At 38.0% G+C, this 15,673-nt stretch overlaps 1 protein-coding gene across 2 annotated transcripts; it reads left to right on the plus strand.

The window, feature by feature from the left end:
* Positions 1-209: 209 nt before the first annotated feature.
* Positions 210-4,543, plus strand: ccn2b (cellular communication network factor 2b). Of its 2 annotated transcripts, none has more exons than XM_007253042.4 (5): positions 210-379; positions 1,644-1,860; positions 2,191-2,442; positions 2,583-2,788; positions 3,419-4,543. In XM_007253042.4, exons 1-5 carry the CDS (start codon positions 326-328, stop codon positions 3,722-3,724), a joined length of 1,035 nt encoding a protein of 344 aa, XP_007253104.3. In that variant the 5' UTR covers positions 210-325; the 3' UTR covers positions 3,725-4,543. The 2 variants fall into 2 exon arrangements, with proteins under 2 accessions (XP_007253104.3, XP_007253103.3); XM_007253041.4 differs by having other exon boundaries at positions 218-379; positions 2,191-2,454.
* The last annotated feature ends 11,130 nt before the right edge of the window (positions 4,544-15,673 follow it).

The following is a 15,673-nucleotide window of genomic DNA, read 5'->3' on the forward strand; positions in this document are numbered from 1 at the left end:
TACATATTTTTATGGTGCACATCTGAATGAGAAAAGCAGAGGAAAGCCATAGGTATTTTCCTCTGGCAGAGAGCTGGAATCTGATACACGGCTGAGACTGGGAGACTGAAACTGGTCTACAGGGTCAGAGTGGCCGAACATAAGGAAAGGCCATCTGGAATTCAGATATTTTCACCCCTCTGGGTCGCGTGGCAGAACCTCGCCTACCCGGCTACACCCCGTTCTGCTGCTATTTAAGCAGCTCGTGCACTTCAGCTCGAGCTTCAATCCGCGAAGGAAAACAAAGCAGAGGCGCACGCGCTCTCCGTCCACACTCAGTCTCAGCATGCCCGGGAAAACACTCCGCACTGCCTGCCTGCTGCTGCTCCTGACTCACATGGTAAGCTGCTGAATGTTCAGAATTCCTCAGATACAGGCCTGTGTGTGTAACATTAATGTGCACGTGCTGATATTTTTATTAGCTATAGCTGTTCGAGAGTTCATGGAATATTAAACATTTAAAATAAATATGTGTGTTATATTTCTTAAAAACCTGTTTATTTCATAAACCATCCCTAAAAAGTAAAAAAAAAAAAACACACGATGTGTTTTAAATCACATTAAATTAGAAAAAAATAGCTGGTACTTTGCTGTTACTCAATGGTTGTAGCACTACTGTTTTTCCAGTACAGTGGGTGGGAGGGGCCAAGCTACTGTTTTAATTGCTTTATAATCTTGTTCATTGGCTGGTTCATGGTCTATTCTGATGGACAACCGCTCTTAAATAGTGTTATGTGCAACAAAACATGATGTCCATTGTAATAGATGCAGGGTCTGAAAGGGTTAAAGACCACTGATCCATGGACAGTTTCAATAGATCAATATAGATTAATATACAAAAAAAAACATACAGATAGACTGGGCATGAGCTAAATTATGAGCTAGACCTGGATCTTGGGGCACATATTACAGCTTTTCTTCTTTTCTAACTCAATATTGGGCAACTAATAAGCTAATTAGTTTGATCAGGTGTGTTTAGAGCAGGAAAAACTCTAATAAACTCTAATAAAGTGCATGTCAGTGGGCTTTCAGGATCAGGGCTGAGAAATACTGGGCTGAAGGATGTTTGTTATGCCTCATGGCTGCAGCAGCAGCAGCTGTTTAACATGTTTGTTTACACTTGTGTGTGGGTCAGTTTTCAGGTATTTAGGATCAGGATGGATGTAGTAATGTAGATGTTCTAGCAGATTTGGCAACTTACCAAATTGTCAAGTTGCCAGCTGTCTTAGTAGATGAGTCATTTGTGTTCTTAAAGGCAAAGAAAATAATATATTGTGCAGTATTGTGCTAATTGCACTCAGTGGGGAACATTGGTTTAGGACTGTCAGTGCTGCTGGCCATAACTGGTTAGATTGTGTTGCCACCCAGTGGCAGTAAGCTTATAGTAAGCTTTGTATTGTATTGTAACAACAATGCTTTGAGTTCACAGGCAGGTCTGGTAGTAACATATTCTGCAATTGTCCCTGGAGCTAATAAAGAGTTTTTAATTGAGGAATTACATAATATATTGAAAATATTTTTAATTTCAGAAGATTGCAGAAAGCTCATTACATCTGACCATGCCCTAACTTGCTAACATATTTTCCGTTAATTCTCTTGTTTAGGTAGTGAGTGAAGACTGTTCTCAGAGCTGTAACTGCCCTCCTGAGACTCCGCTCTGCCCTTTCGGGACCAGTCTGGTGTTGGATGGCTGTGGCTGCTGCAAGGTGTGTGCCAGACAGGCAGGGGAGCCTTGCTCTCTCCTGGAGCCATGTGACCACCATAAGGACCTTTACTGTGACTATGCTTTGCTGAGCGACACAGAGAATGGAATCTGCATGGGTGAGTGTACTGTTGCATGGAAAATTGATTTAGAATATTAAGTAGAATGCAACATTTTTTGCCTTTTTTTATTGTTACATAGTGGTGCACTCTTTTGTACTATTGAGGTTGGCATCTGCAAACTCATTCAATAATGGTTAGATGTTCTTCTACATTGCTCTCAACATTTTAGAGCAGCATTCTTTTGTAACTATTGATAACCAGTTGGTTCACCTGAACAGCTACATATATAGTCAGGGAAAGGACCGAATTAGCCCAGGAAATAAAAACAAAAATCATAAAATTCTGTGGCATTTACAGTTTTTTTTTCTCTTCCTTTTTCATTGGCAGCCCAGGAAGGTCAGATGTGTGATCTGGGTGGAGTGATCTACCACAGTGGGGAGACATTTCAGCCCAGCTGCAAGCACCAGTGTGTCTGCATGAACGGAGAGATCGGCTGTGTGCCAACCTGTGCCAGCGACATCCGCCTTCCCTCTCCAGACTGCCCATACCCTCGACGCATCCAGATCCCTGGCAAGTGCTGTGAGGAGTGGGTGTGTGACGAGACGCCTCAGGAAGATCCCTTCCAGTCAGCCATGGCTGGTAGGTCTCTCGGCAAGTACTTTTTTTTCATGACATTGTGATATTTAATAAACATTTATTATGTAGAATTTGACTTATTTCCAATGTAAGACAAGCCAAGGCATATTTTCACACTTCTACTTTCCCATTTTATCTCTTAGTTTATCGGACATTGGAGAGTCCAGAGCCTGAGAGTGCAGGGGACAACTGCATTGTGCAGACCACAGAGTGGAGTGAGTGTTCGGTGACCTGTGGTATGGGCGTGTCCTCCCGCGTCACCAACGCCAATGAAAGATGCCAGCTGGAGCGACAAACTCGTGTTTGCATGATCCGGCCTTGCCAAGTCCAACAAGAAAAAGTTATCAAGGTAAACTAAAAATGCCATATTTTCACATTATAAGGCACACTTAAAATCCTTAAACTTTCCCAAAAATCGTCAGTGTGCCTCATAATTTGGTGTGTCTTTTGTATGAATTTTACCAGGCAGGTTGTAAGAAGCAGTAAAGCCACTTGGCTGAGGTACAGCGTAATACAGGAGTTTAAGTTTAGTTCTCCAGCACATAGACTGAAGCAGTATTAGCATTAGCTGCTAACCAGGCTAAGGGCTAGCTTTCACCATTCAGAAGTGAGTATTATCGACCTGTAGCCTGCTGCTAACCCCAGCTAGCACCGCTGGAGCAGCATAAGCATTACCCCCGTTACCACACTTAGTGCTGGCACTTTTTGCCATTCAGAAGTGAATATCATCGGCCTGTAGCCTTTTGCTAACCCCTGCTAGCACTGCTGGAGCAGTATTAGCATTAGCTGCTAACCACACCACGAAAATAGACCAAAAAAGTAGATGTCCATTGATACTGTGCCTTATAATCCAGTGTGCCTCATAGTGCGAAAAATACAGTAACGTTTTTTGAAAGAAGAATTAACTTGTTTTTTTTTGGTTATTATCTTTCGTGCATTGTAGCTCTGTCTCATCCTATTCCAATGGTTCTCTTTACAGAAAGGCAAAAAGTGTGTGAGAACTCCAAAGAATCTGCAGGGCATGCACTTTGAGTTGTCTGGCTGTCGGAGCGTGCGGACGTACAAGCCCAAGTTCTGTGGAGTGTGTACAGATGGACGCTGCTGCACTCCGCAAACCACCATTACCGCTGAGGTAGAGTTCCGCTGCCCTGAGGGAGACTCCTTTAAGAGGAAGATGATGTTTATTAAGACCTGCTCTTGCCACTATGACTGCCCACGAGAGAACGATATCTTCCTTGCTTCAAACGCACGAAGAATGTTTGGGGACTATGAAAATGGCATGTGAAATGCAGCCAGATGTTGTACAAAGACAAACAGAAAATAGCACAAACACACATGTACTGACAATCTAGCTCATGCATATGCGAGGCAGCTTTCTGTGTTTCTTGTTTTGTTTTGTTTTTTTTCCCTGACCGCAAATGTAAAATTTGCTCTATGGAGTATGAATGTTCAATATGAAGAGGAGCCTCACTTGGCTTTTTTTGTGTAGCATTTCTGTGCAGCTCTGAAGTCACATGGCTCTTTGACTGGTCTGCACCTGTGTTGATTCATGCATAGGCTAGAGTGGACCTGAAGCACTGAAAACTATAAATGTTAGAGCATTTTGAAATTTAGTTTTAATATGTAGAATTTGTCCCTGAGAGGGATTTAATTAATTGACGATTTCTATAGAATTTAATAGCAAAAACATTCTAAAAATGTATTATAATTATTTGCATCTCACTCTTTCAAGTGGGCTAACCATGTTTACTCGCAACCTAACTGAATTAGTTAGTAATCTATATTGACTTCCGAGAGTTCTTGGTATGAGATTAACCCATGTTATATGGGACTAAATCACAAACAGTTTATTGTACTGTTTGCTGCTTATTTAAAATAAGAAACCTTGACGCATTAAAAATAATGACGGATACACGTTGTGTAAAAACTGTAGAGACTCTGTACAGTTTTGTACTTATTTAAACAGTTGTTAACTTTAAACATAGTTGTATTTGTACTGTATTATTCTGTTTTCACTGTAATCATCTGAGAAAGATATGAGAAGTTGAATTTCTGATGCACTTTTTTGTTTTTACCAATAAAGAAAATATATTTTTATATATAAGCTGCAATGCAAGTGTTTTTTTTTATTCTGACATACATTGATGATTTTGTCTTGAACTACATGCAATGTTTGGAATGTTCATTAGAGCTGTATTTTACCAAAATCATGTGTGTATATATAAGCAACTACAGAGTTACTATTACTGCAATATGAAAAAGAAAAGCTATTTAAACCTGGAACAATATTAGCAGTTGTCACCATTGTGTACAAATAAATCAAGTCAAGAGGCTTTTATTGTCATTCCATCTGAGTACAAGTACACAGTGCCCCATGCACTGGCATCTTTTGGCAAAAGCACAACCAGATCATTATCGATTATTGTTGTCAGATTTATTTTTGATGTGTGAGTGACAGACATATGTATTGGACATTTTTGGAAATATATAATAAATCACATCCCATGTTGGGACACAACATTTCATTGCCAAATAAAGCACGATTCCGTATTTTACGGGATGGGTGGCAACATACCCGCTATACCTGTGGTGGCTTTTGACTCTTAAAGAGACAATGCACAGTCCGGCAGGGAAACTATGGTGTTTAAAAACTCCAGGAGCACTGCTGTGTCTGATCCACCTGATCTGTGGTGGCCCTCCCCTGCAGATAAGGCGAGTGAAAATAAAGTAGGTGACAGGGTAGCAGTGGGTGGTTGCTATGATATATATGTCTATAGTTGATGTGCCATGTTGTTTGCCATAAGGTTAAAGTGCACCTGGGAGATAGGACTAAGGGTTAGGAAATTAAAAAGCTAATTGGGGCGTGGTCTATATCCTAAAATATGTTATGCTTTAACAACTAACGTATTGGATAAAACCAACATTGCTAAAAGGCTTAATTATATTCCCCCTTTAATCACCCCCTTTCTACTTAATGTGAGCACTTTTTAGTGTTAGTAAAACTTCAGTATGTGTATAAATACAGTGAGAGCGTCCTCTAGTGTGTAACATTACTGAGTAGCGTCTCTCCTCTCCTGAGTTGCCAGGTTCGCGGTTTTCCCGCCAAATTAGGCTTGTTTGAAAATCCAGTCTCGGGTGAAAATTCAGCACGGCGGGCAGACGTGTACAGGTCGACACTAAAATCAGTCTTCCTTGATTACAACAATAAGAGGAGAATAAAACGACATAAGGGAGGGCAGCATTAAAATGAGAGAGAGAGAGAGAGAGAGAGAGAGAGAGAGAGAGAGAGAGAGAGAGAGAGAGAGAATGAAATCGCAATTTAACCAGAAATCACAAGGGGATGAAAAAAAATGTTAGGTGGAAGAACAGAAAAGACTAAGTTAAAATAAAATATTTTGCTAATTATATTACTATTAAATGTTCTTGACTGGGATATAAAACTATTATAACTAGTTAAACACGAATGCAACAATATTATTATTATTACTTACTAAGATAAATAGGAATACTAATAATAAATCCCTTATAAACAATATACTAAGTCGTACACATAGTTCTCATAGTACTCATAGTTGTTTTGCCTTCTGCCTCAACCGTGTGACAGATATATATTTTGGGCTACATTAAGCTTCTGAAGGGCTGGTTTTAGACCGACTTTGGGCTGGATATTTTTTGGTGGACCTGGCAACCCTGCTCCTCTCCAAGAAATTCAGTGGGTATGTAAGGGTGAAAGGGCTGTGAGGATGAGCTGCAGCCAATCACAGCGCGGCAGGCGGTGCTGTGCTGAATACGGGTGGGTAATAAACGCAGCGCAGCGCAGGGAGCAGCACTGCTCTGATGCGCCGCTCTGCGCAGCTTCACACTGTACGAACATCCCCACCCCCGTCCAAGTGACACGAGCTTTTACACGCAGGAGAAGAGAAAACCCGCCGAATAGATACAGCCCCCCGTCCCTGCGCGCGCTGAGCGGGTCCGGGCAGCAGAGATACCTGAGACCGGGGCAGATGACAGCGCTCTGCCAGCCCCTCAGGTAGGCCACTGTGAAACTTGGGCTGTTTTACTAATTCCCCAGGGATTAATGCCTCCGCTTCACAGATCAGACACCGAGCTGCCGCTCAATCCGGTTACATACACACACGGGCTTTGTTATATACGGGGTTATAGACGGTGTGGTTATCGGAGATATTGTGTGTGCAGGCAGGTCAGCGGGGTATCTGACTGTGTGAAAGGCAGGCATGGATATTGGGTGAGTCAGGTGGTGGACAGCTTGGCGTTTGGTGAGTTGGTTACATTAAATAAAATTAAATGTTTATGTGCTGATGGAGAGAAACGCTGCTTCAGCGAGCAGCACGCCCCCTTTACTCTGATAATAAACAAGCAGACGTTTAGAAATGGCTTTGTCTCCTTGAATAAAAATAAAACATGCACAAGCCAAATAATGTTAAGAGCTCAGTCCAAAAACATGGAGACTTGGAGACATGGCAAATTGGATACTTTATATTGCCCAGAAAAAAATGGATACTCTAAATTGGTGTGTATGTACAGCTCTGGAAAAAAAGAGAATTAAAAATGATGAGTCTTTGATTTTACCAAATTGAAAACCTCTGGAATAATCACAACCATGAAACCAAGCAGAACTGCTTGAATTTTTGCACCAGGAGTGGCATAAAGTTATCCAAAAGCAGCATGTAAGACTGGTGGAGGAGAGCATGCCAAGATGCATGAAAACCAATGTGATTAAAACCAATTATTATTCCACCAAACATTGATCTCTGAACTCAAATAAATGCTGTTGTCTGTGGTTTATAGAATAAAACAACAATGTTCATTTTACTCAAATATATACCTACACTGTAAGCCCAGATATGTTGAATTTACTTTAATAAATTGAGGAACCCGGTTGCCTTAAAGTTAAGTAATGGGTAATGAAAACTTGAGTCAGCATAACTTAGAACATCAAGTTATTACAACTAAACTGAAAGTTGATTTAACTTTTTTATTTTTGTTGTACTGTAAGGCCGGATACGTTGGGTTTACTTAACTTTTTTTAAGTCAGCCGGTTTGCTCAAATTTTTCAAGTAACGGGAAATGAAAATATGAGTTAGCATAAATTAAAACATCAAGTTATTACAACTAAAAGAGGAACCTATTTCTTATTTCTAAGGTAGCCCAGGGGGAATCATTACACACTGATGGTGAGTGCAAATAGATTGTGACAGAAGCCAATAAAAAAGAAGCTGCTAATGGCAACAAACTAAACTAAATTATTATAAGTTGGTTCAACTCAAAGATCTCAGTTTGAATGTATATGTGCCCACAAATTTTCAACTAACTCAAAATAGTTAAGTATTGTTTAGAAACATCCATGTTTATGTAAAACAGACTTAAATCATTTGAGTTCAAACAACGTATGTGTTAACAGTGTATAAATTGCAAAATCAGAGAAACTGATTGACAAACTGAGGTGGTCTCCTAATTTTTTTTCAGAGCTGTATGCTTGTATGGCCAGGTATGAATTGGCATTTTGTGCTGGGTCAACTTCTAAGTACCTGATGCAGTCCTGTCATTTCCTGATGAGAGTATGCTGTGTTCAATTGGCCTCTCATCGGTGTGTGTGTGTTGATAAGTGCTGGGTATAAATGGTTGTGTGTAAAACATGATTGTAAAGTGTCCTTAGGTTTCTAGAAATGTGCTATATAGCACATAGTAGCTATAAAAGTAACTTCATTTATTCATAATGTGCCATATTCATATTATATACTAATGTATAATGCAAATATGTTAACCTGCTGAAACAAAACCCATTATGGCCAGCTCAAATGTTACAATTTTGATCAACATCGGATATGTTTTTGTTTGAGTTTAATGGTTTAGCTGGTCTACAAGCATGATTAACTTTACCAAGATACACCAAGCTAATTGACCAGCAGGAGCAGCATGACCAAACTGGTCGACCAGTATGACCTGTAAAACCAAGAGCGTGATCAATTATGACCAAAATCAAATAGACTGTACACTATACTGGTAAAAAAGCTGGTTAACCAACTAGGATACAGGATACTCAATACAGGATATGATTTTTTTTCCTGGCTAACCATCCTTCCAACCACAGTGACCTTCAAATACCAGTAGAGACCATCCAAAACCAGCTACGAGAAAAAAATGATGGGTGATTGTGTTCCAAATTATTTAACCCTATCTAGTGCTGGGCGATAAAACGATATCGATAGTTATCGAGGAAACTATATATCGCGATAAGTCGGGGCGAGAAATTCGATAAACTAAATTTTCTATTTCCCGTTTAAGTAGCGTTGTGAAAAGGCGCAGCACGAGATCAGGCAGCACGCTGAACTGCTGCTCAGCCCAGTACAACCCCTCCCCTCCCCTCTCCACCATCCCCCTCCGCCCCACCCCCCGAGCCCCTCCACTCTGAACTCCTCACATAGCGGCTCCTTCTCTCCCATTTACTGGATAAACTTCATTTATACTATTCAGCGGCGCTACACTGGAAAACTCACCTTTTAAATATGAGGCATGCGTCTCCAAGATATTTAGAGAGGTGAGCTTGTTCAGATTTCTGAAGGCAGGTAAACGCTGCTCTGTTTGCTGCTAGTTAGATTAGCTTGTCTCCAGTTTAAAGTTAGCGATGTTTAGGTGTAAAAGGGATCTGTGCAATCTGTCATCATTAGCTAAGATGCTTTCACTGCTTTTTACATTCTAATAAACTAATGGGTAACGCACGTTAGCCGTGTTAATCCACGTTTCGTGTAAATTAAGGTTAACTTCAGCACGAGTGAGGGGTTAGTATATAAACACACAGAAAGGAAGCACTTTCCATCTTTTTTCCTAACTCTCACTGTTTCTGTTAGAAAACCCTGAGGGCAGCATTCTCCTCTGTCTTTGTGTTTTATAGTTTTTAACAGATAGAGAGTCTGTTATGCTGGATATTTTACTAAATACAGAAGATTATATAATCTGTCTAGCTGTATTTGAACTGAGCTAAACATTGCTGTTACTGAACTGGAGTTTTAAATACACTTAAGTAATGTAAGTCTAGTCTACTGAAAGCCAGTAATGTTAGTATAAATCTGTACTGCAGTAGAAGTGGATCATTTCAGAAACTTGACTTTATTCCTCCCACCTCCATTATAGGCCACTTTTTTTTTTAAATATTTAAATGTTAGCTTAATTTAAATGAAAAAAAAACTAAAGGCTCTTATTTAAAAAAAAACATAAGCAGTAAATTATCTAAAATTACAACAAATAGAAAATAGAAAAACAGTAAAACATATGTAATACATACTTTTTATATGACCAAAATTAAACTAGACTGAAATCTGACTAAAACTAATAATATCCGATAGACTAAAATGTAACTAAAACTATTATACATTTTAGTGAAAAGACTAAGACTGTATCAAAATCACCTGTCAAAATGAACACTGTGATATACTCTTGTATTTTGCTTTATGTAGTTGCCTGCATTCAGGGAGGGGAATGATCTTTTGATTAAATATAATTTTATAAAAATAAATAAAGTGTTATTGCAATTTAAATTAAACAGACATATAATGTAAAGGGTCTTACATATTTTTTAGTTTATATATTTGTCCCCTTTTTAAAATTAATTTAAAAGCTGTACCCACCTGGCAAGATGTTAACATCCTAGTGTCTGTCCACAAGGCTCTGAGCCTGCTAGTGATTTTGTCCATAACTCCCTTATTCTGTCACTTCTGAGTAAAAATAGAAACCTTTAAGTGTAACAGAAAGTGATTTGATTTATATCGTGATACATATCGATATCGGCTGATATGAAAAACTATATCGTAATAAGATTTTTTTCCATATCGCCCAGCCCTAACCCTATCTGATGCAGTGAGTAGCTTCTCATTGTTCATTACCCTGTGGAAAGACAAATCCTGTGGTAGTCAAAAAATATGTAAATCTGTTTCAAAACAATCAAATTTTTGGTATGCAATAAGAGATAGCTGAAACTAATAAAGTCAAGAACCAACTCATTTAAACCTTTGGTGAAATCAAATTGTAAAAAATAACACTAGAACTCCGGGACATGTTTAATAGTAAAGGTAAGAGCATTTTTCCACGCACAATGCAAAATATAACCTGAACCACCAGGTTATTTTATCAATGGATCTTTTCTTCCTGGATGGCATGGGCATATTTCAAGATTACAATGTCAGGATTTATAGGGGAGTGTTTCAGAGAGCATGACATCATCATTTTCACACATGGATTAGCTAACAGACCTGAACCTCATTGAGAATCTTTGGGATGTGCTGGAGAAGGCTTTGGACTTGGATCTTCAGAAAACATTAATGCAACTCTTTGCTGAAGCTTGTGGAAATGATGCCACAGCGAATGGATGCCAGAATTAAAGATAAAGTCAGTCCAACCAAGTACCAAGGCAGTGTATATTGGTATATTGTCTCATTTTTAGCATTAGTCTATTGTGACTCCTTGTGTTGACACATACATACACACAGAGTCTTAAACAGGGAAAACTCCACACTGTAGAGTGGGCAATATTGTAAAGCCAAGACAGATCCGAAACAGTACCAACAAGAAATACATTCTGTTAAAACATGCTGATATCATTTATTAAGACAAATTGTTCCCCCCTCCTAGTCCACACCTCTCATAGGTGTAATCGCAACCCCTTTGCTGTTGGTGTGGGTGGTCAGAATGTTGCTGACAGAATGTAAATATATACAGCACTGGCATTTGATCTGGACATTTGTGAAATTTCCAGATAGACAAGGCTTTTGTCTATCGAGCTCTAAAAGCTATGCGTCACTATAAAAGCGATGCCTTGTGCTTCATTTTTGTAACTGTGTCGAGCGCTGCATCTTCTAATTTGGCACCTACCTCTGCTTTTGACGTGGGTGTGTAATCTCCATTGCAGTGGCATTTGGAATCCCACTCTTTAATTTTTTTACTTCAGCTTCATCATCCTTAGGATCACCATCATATTCTTTATCATTACTACGACCACAATGATTTGTCACTGTAGTTTTAAGAGTAGTGATTTCCCCACTCTTAAAATTGTTGAATAAATCATTATCAACATCTTAATTTCTGCTTATGGTGCTATCCATAAACTGACATTTATGTCAAAATTGTTGTTACAATTATTTATAATAGCGTTATGGAGAAAATAATATTTATTCACAATAATATGCAGGTATATTTGCCTCCTGGTCTCAGACACAATAGCTAAACTCAGCAGGGTTTTAACTATGATGCTAACAAAAACAGAAATATGGCTCAGCATGGTTGTAGCTGTGATGCTAACAAAAACAGAAGCATGGCTCAGCATGGTTGTAGCTGTGATGCTAACAGAATCAGCGAAGTTGTAGCTGTTATGCTAACAGAAGCCGGGCTCAGCAGGGTTGTAACTGTGATGCTAACAGAATCAACAGGGTTGTAGCTCTGATACTAATAGAAACAACATTATGTATGGCTCAGCAGGGATGTAGCTGTGATGCTAACAGAAACGGCAGGATTGTAGCTTTGATGCGAACAAAATCAACAGTGTTATAGCTTTGATGCTAACAGAAACATCAGGGTTGTAGCTGTGATGCTAACAGAAACATCAGGGTTGTAGCTGTGATGCTAACAGAAACATCAGGGTTGTAGCTGTGATGCTAACAGAAACATCAGGGTTGTAGCTGTGATGCTTAGAGAATCAGCAAAGTTGTAGCTGTTATGCTAACAGAAGCTGGGCTCAGCAGGTTTGGAATGGTTATCAGAGATGCTAACAGACACAATAGCCAAGCTTAGGAGAAATTTATATGTGATGCATACAGACACAACAGTCGAGCATTGCACATTTGGAGCGTTCTAGCAGAGAATTGATGTTCTCAGTTAAGTTATGCTGCGTATTTATGAGTTAACCATCTGGTATCCACCAATTCTGGTTAAACTCGAATGCAGCATTATAACAGGGCAGCGGTGATGCAACTGTTTTAATGTCAAAACTCTGAAGCTTTTAAAGGTATAGTCTCAAACCCTCAGGTTGTTCAAGCATGTGGAATTTACTGTGAGAGTACCCACTTCTCCACTCTTCACTCTGTTCTGTTTTCAGTTTCAAGAGTCCAGAAGTGAGTTCTCTTAGGACATATTCATTCCAGAGGCTTTTATCTGTTAGTTTAAGTAACCTGAGTACGACCTTTGCTAAATACTGAACCCAAAAAAAAACCAAAGCCTTAATTTGTTTAGCCAGTTTATCCTGTTATTAATAGAGAGGTACTGCCCTGACCTCAATTAGATTAATTGAACTGAGAGTGCTCTGTTACAAAAACTCACTTTTTTGTGAAACACGTTTTAATGTTTCATGTTTTATGTAATTATGACGGTGGCACAGCTTTTCTTTATCACGTCATAGGAACATGAAGCTATCTACCTTTTTTCCAGAGAATATTAAATATTAAGCACTACCAGTGCTCAGCAAGAAAAGGTATTTATAGAGAACCTACTTTCCTCCCATTTATTTCATCATGATTAATCTCTCTCTCTCGCTCTCTCTCTCTCTGTCATATTTTAGAAAGGCTCCTTTACAGTGTGTGCAGTTTGAAATTATATTTATTTATTTTATTAATTTTAAACTCACTGAACTTTTTGTTAGAAATTGCTTACTCATGCATTAGTCATCAACCAATTGTGTGGAAGCTGTGCAACACAGAATAATGCATATACAGGCAAGCAATTTCAAGTATTATTTGCAATAACCATAATAATGGGGCAAAGTGTAATTTCAGTAATATTAAGCATGACATGATTGCTGGTGCCAGTCAGATTGGTTTGATTAATTTTCTGGGATTTGTTCACAACTGACTCTAGACATTAATCAGAATACTGCAACAAAGAAAAATGTTTAGTTCTGTAGTGCAGAGAATGACCTCACTGTAATAAAAACAGAAAGGAATTGTTAAGGGGTTAAAATATTAGGGTAAAAAATTGCAGATGTTTTTTTAGTTATCTTAACAACTGCATTAATGATCTTTCCTCAAACAGTTTATTTGTTTAGCCAACTTTTCATTTTTAAACAATAAGTTATTTTGTTCAGGCTAAAATGTATGTTGAATCAATTAAATTGTTTTATTTTAACCAAAAGCAAGCAGGTGGTCTAACAATATATCTTACACCTTAAGCCCAGACCTTTTCATTAAGGAATCTTATTTTCTATTTCCTAATTGACACGGATAAACTATACTAAACATTTCTAGTATAATTAGCATCAATGCAAGAGTAAACATGGTTTATTTTAGCCCCGTTCGGACTCACATCTCTCAGTTTTGTCACTTCACGTTTAATAAAATAGCTATTTGTACACTGCCGCGCACCGTAATTACACTATGGGAGCACGTTTCCACAGAGATCCAAGTAAACACAACAGCCAGTAGAAATTGAGCCAATGGAAAGCCAAAAAACTGCTCCTCCTGTTTTTTCAATTGCAGTCCGGATGCGAGAGTTTTATCACTGAGTATAAGCGTGAAATATTTTTCACAGACGCCCCCCTGAGAAACTAATCCTATTTTGTTTTTCTTTGATATAGTATGCAATATTAACTATTCTGACTTTTGTTTTATTAACAATGCCTTCTGTGTACCAATAATTGGAGTATAACAAACCATAAGCAACAGAAATGATCTGCCCCTGGCAGATATAATAAGGAAAATGAGAAAAGTGTAAATTTTTATTTTTTCAAGTTGTTTTATGATGGATGGATAAAATCATTTCACTGTCGTCTTCATAATGCATGCATACACTATAGTCGCACTGAATTACGATACGACTACTGCACATGCACATGTTGATGATGATGATTTTAAAACAATATATTGTGCAGCTTTACTAGGCAATGTAATGTTTTGAAATAATGTAAAAAGTTATATCAGGTTCTCTCTGAGATTGTGGTTTCTGTCTGGTTACAAATACACCATGAAGACAAAAGAACATGTTCACTTAGAAAGTGAGGATATGACTTGTGTACCATGTGTCATAGTGATTTAATTTCATAATAATGCATTTGTTGAATTAGATCAGTCACTTTAAAAGAAGTGAACATTTAAATGAAAACTTATTTTACATTATACAGCTTTATTTAATTTAACATTAAACTTTAACATTAAATCGTTCTTAAATAATCATATTAATAAAAAAAAAAACATGATTTCATTTCTAAAAGCAATAAAAGGGGAAAAAAACGCCCAAGGCTGGTGAATACTTTTTTAAAGGCACTGAATACAGCTACATTACGTGATACCCTGAAATGAACTGCATGGATATGATAATTAAACAATTATCATATCAATATCAATAATTGTATAATGTTGTGTTGTGTGGTGTCATGCTAAACAGAACATAAATACATTATATTGGTTAATAAGTTTATATGATGTTAAATATATGCTGACTTGTTTTTCTCTTTCTCTCTATCTACCCACCTATCTATGGGGACTGTGGCCGTGACCTCAAACCTGCCCTGGCTTGGGTCATCCATTGGCGTGTCTGGTGAGTACATCACATTTCCTTCAAGTTTAACAGAAAAAATAGCTATTTGAGGATCCAGTGAATGATGTGACTCATGTACTGTATGCTTTGACTGGTGACTTTATTAAACAGTGTACTGCTGGTAGCAACCTTAGGGCCAAGAGGACATATAACTTATATAGAAAGAACATATAAAGAAAATTCAGAAACTGCTAAATTTTTGGCCAATGCTAAATGTGTTACCCAGACTAACCTAATAAAAACATGCTTTAATAGATGCAGAGACTCAAGTTGCTATTTTTGAACTGAGAGACAATGGAGTGTTTTTCCACTAAATACTTTGTTCATAAAGTAGACATTTTTGTTATCTAAACTTGAGTAATTATCTGTACTGTTATTATTATTGTAATTCTTTTACTTACATTTTCATATAACGCTATGTATTCTCATGTATAAAAATAAAAATAAATTCCAAATAAAAATATTGTCATTTAGAGCATTTATTTGCAGAAAATGGGAAATGGCTGAAATAACAAAAGATGCAGAGCTTTCAGACCTCAAATAATGCAAAGAAAATTAGTTCATATTCAGTTTTCGTGCATCTTGGTATGTTCTCCTCCACCAGTCTTAAACACTGCTTTTGGATAACATATGCCACTCCTGGTGCAAAAATTCAAGCAGTTCAGCTTGGTTGGATGGCTTGTGTTCATCCATCTTCCTC

The sequence above is a fragment of the Astyanax mexicanus genome, chromosome 3, assembly GCF_023375975.1.
Source record: "Astyanax mexicanus isolate ESR-SI-001 chromosome 3, AstMex3_surface, whole genome shotgun sequence".
NCBI classification, from domain to species: domain Eukaryota; kingdom Metazoa; phylum Chordata; class Actinopteri; order Characiformes; family Acestrorhamphidae; genus Astyanax; species Astyanax mexicanus.

Excerpts from the sequence above, each read along its gene's own strand:
- ccn2b (XM_007253041.4), top strand. The coding sequence starts at position 326 with ATGCCCGGGAAAACACTCCGCACTGCCTGCCTGCTGCTGCTCCTGACT. Across the intron at positions 380-1,643 it reads TGCTGCTCCTGACTCACATG|GTAGTGAGTGAAGACTGTTC; the intron begins GTAAGCTGCTGA and ends TCTCTTGTTTAG. Across the intron at positions 2,789-3,418 it reads AACAAGAAAAAGTTATCAAG|AAAGGCAAAAAGTGTGTGAG; the intron begins GTAAACTAAAAA and ends TTCTCTTTACAG.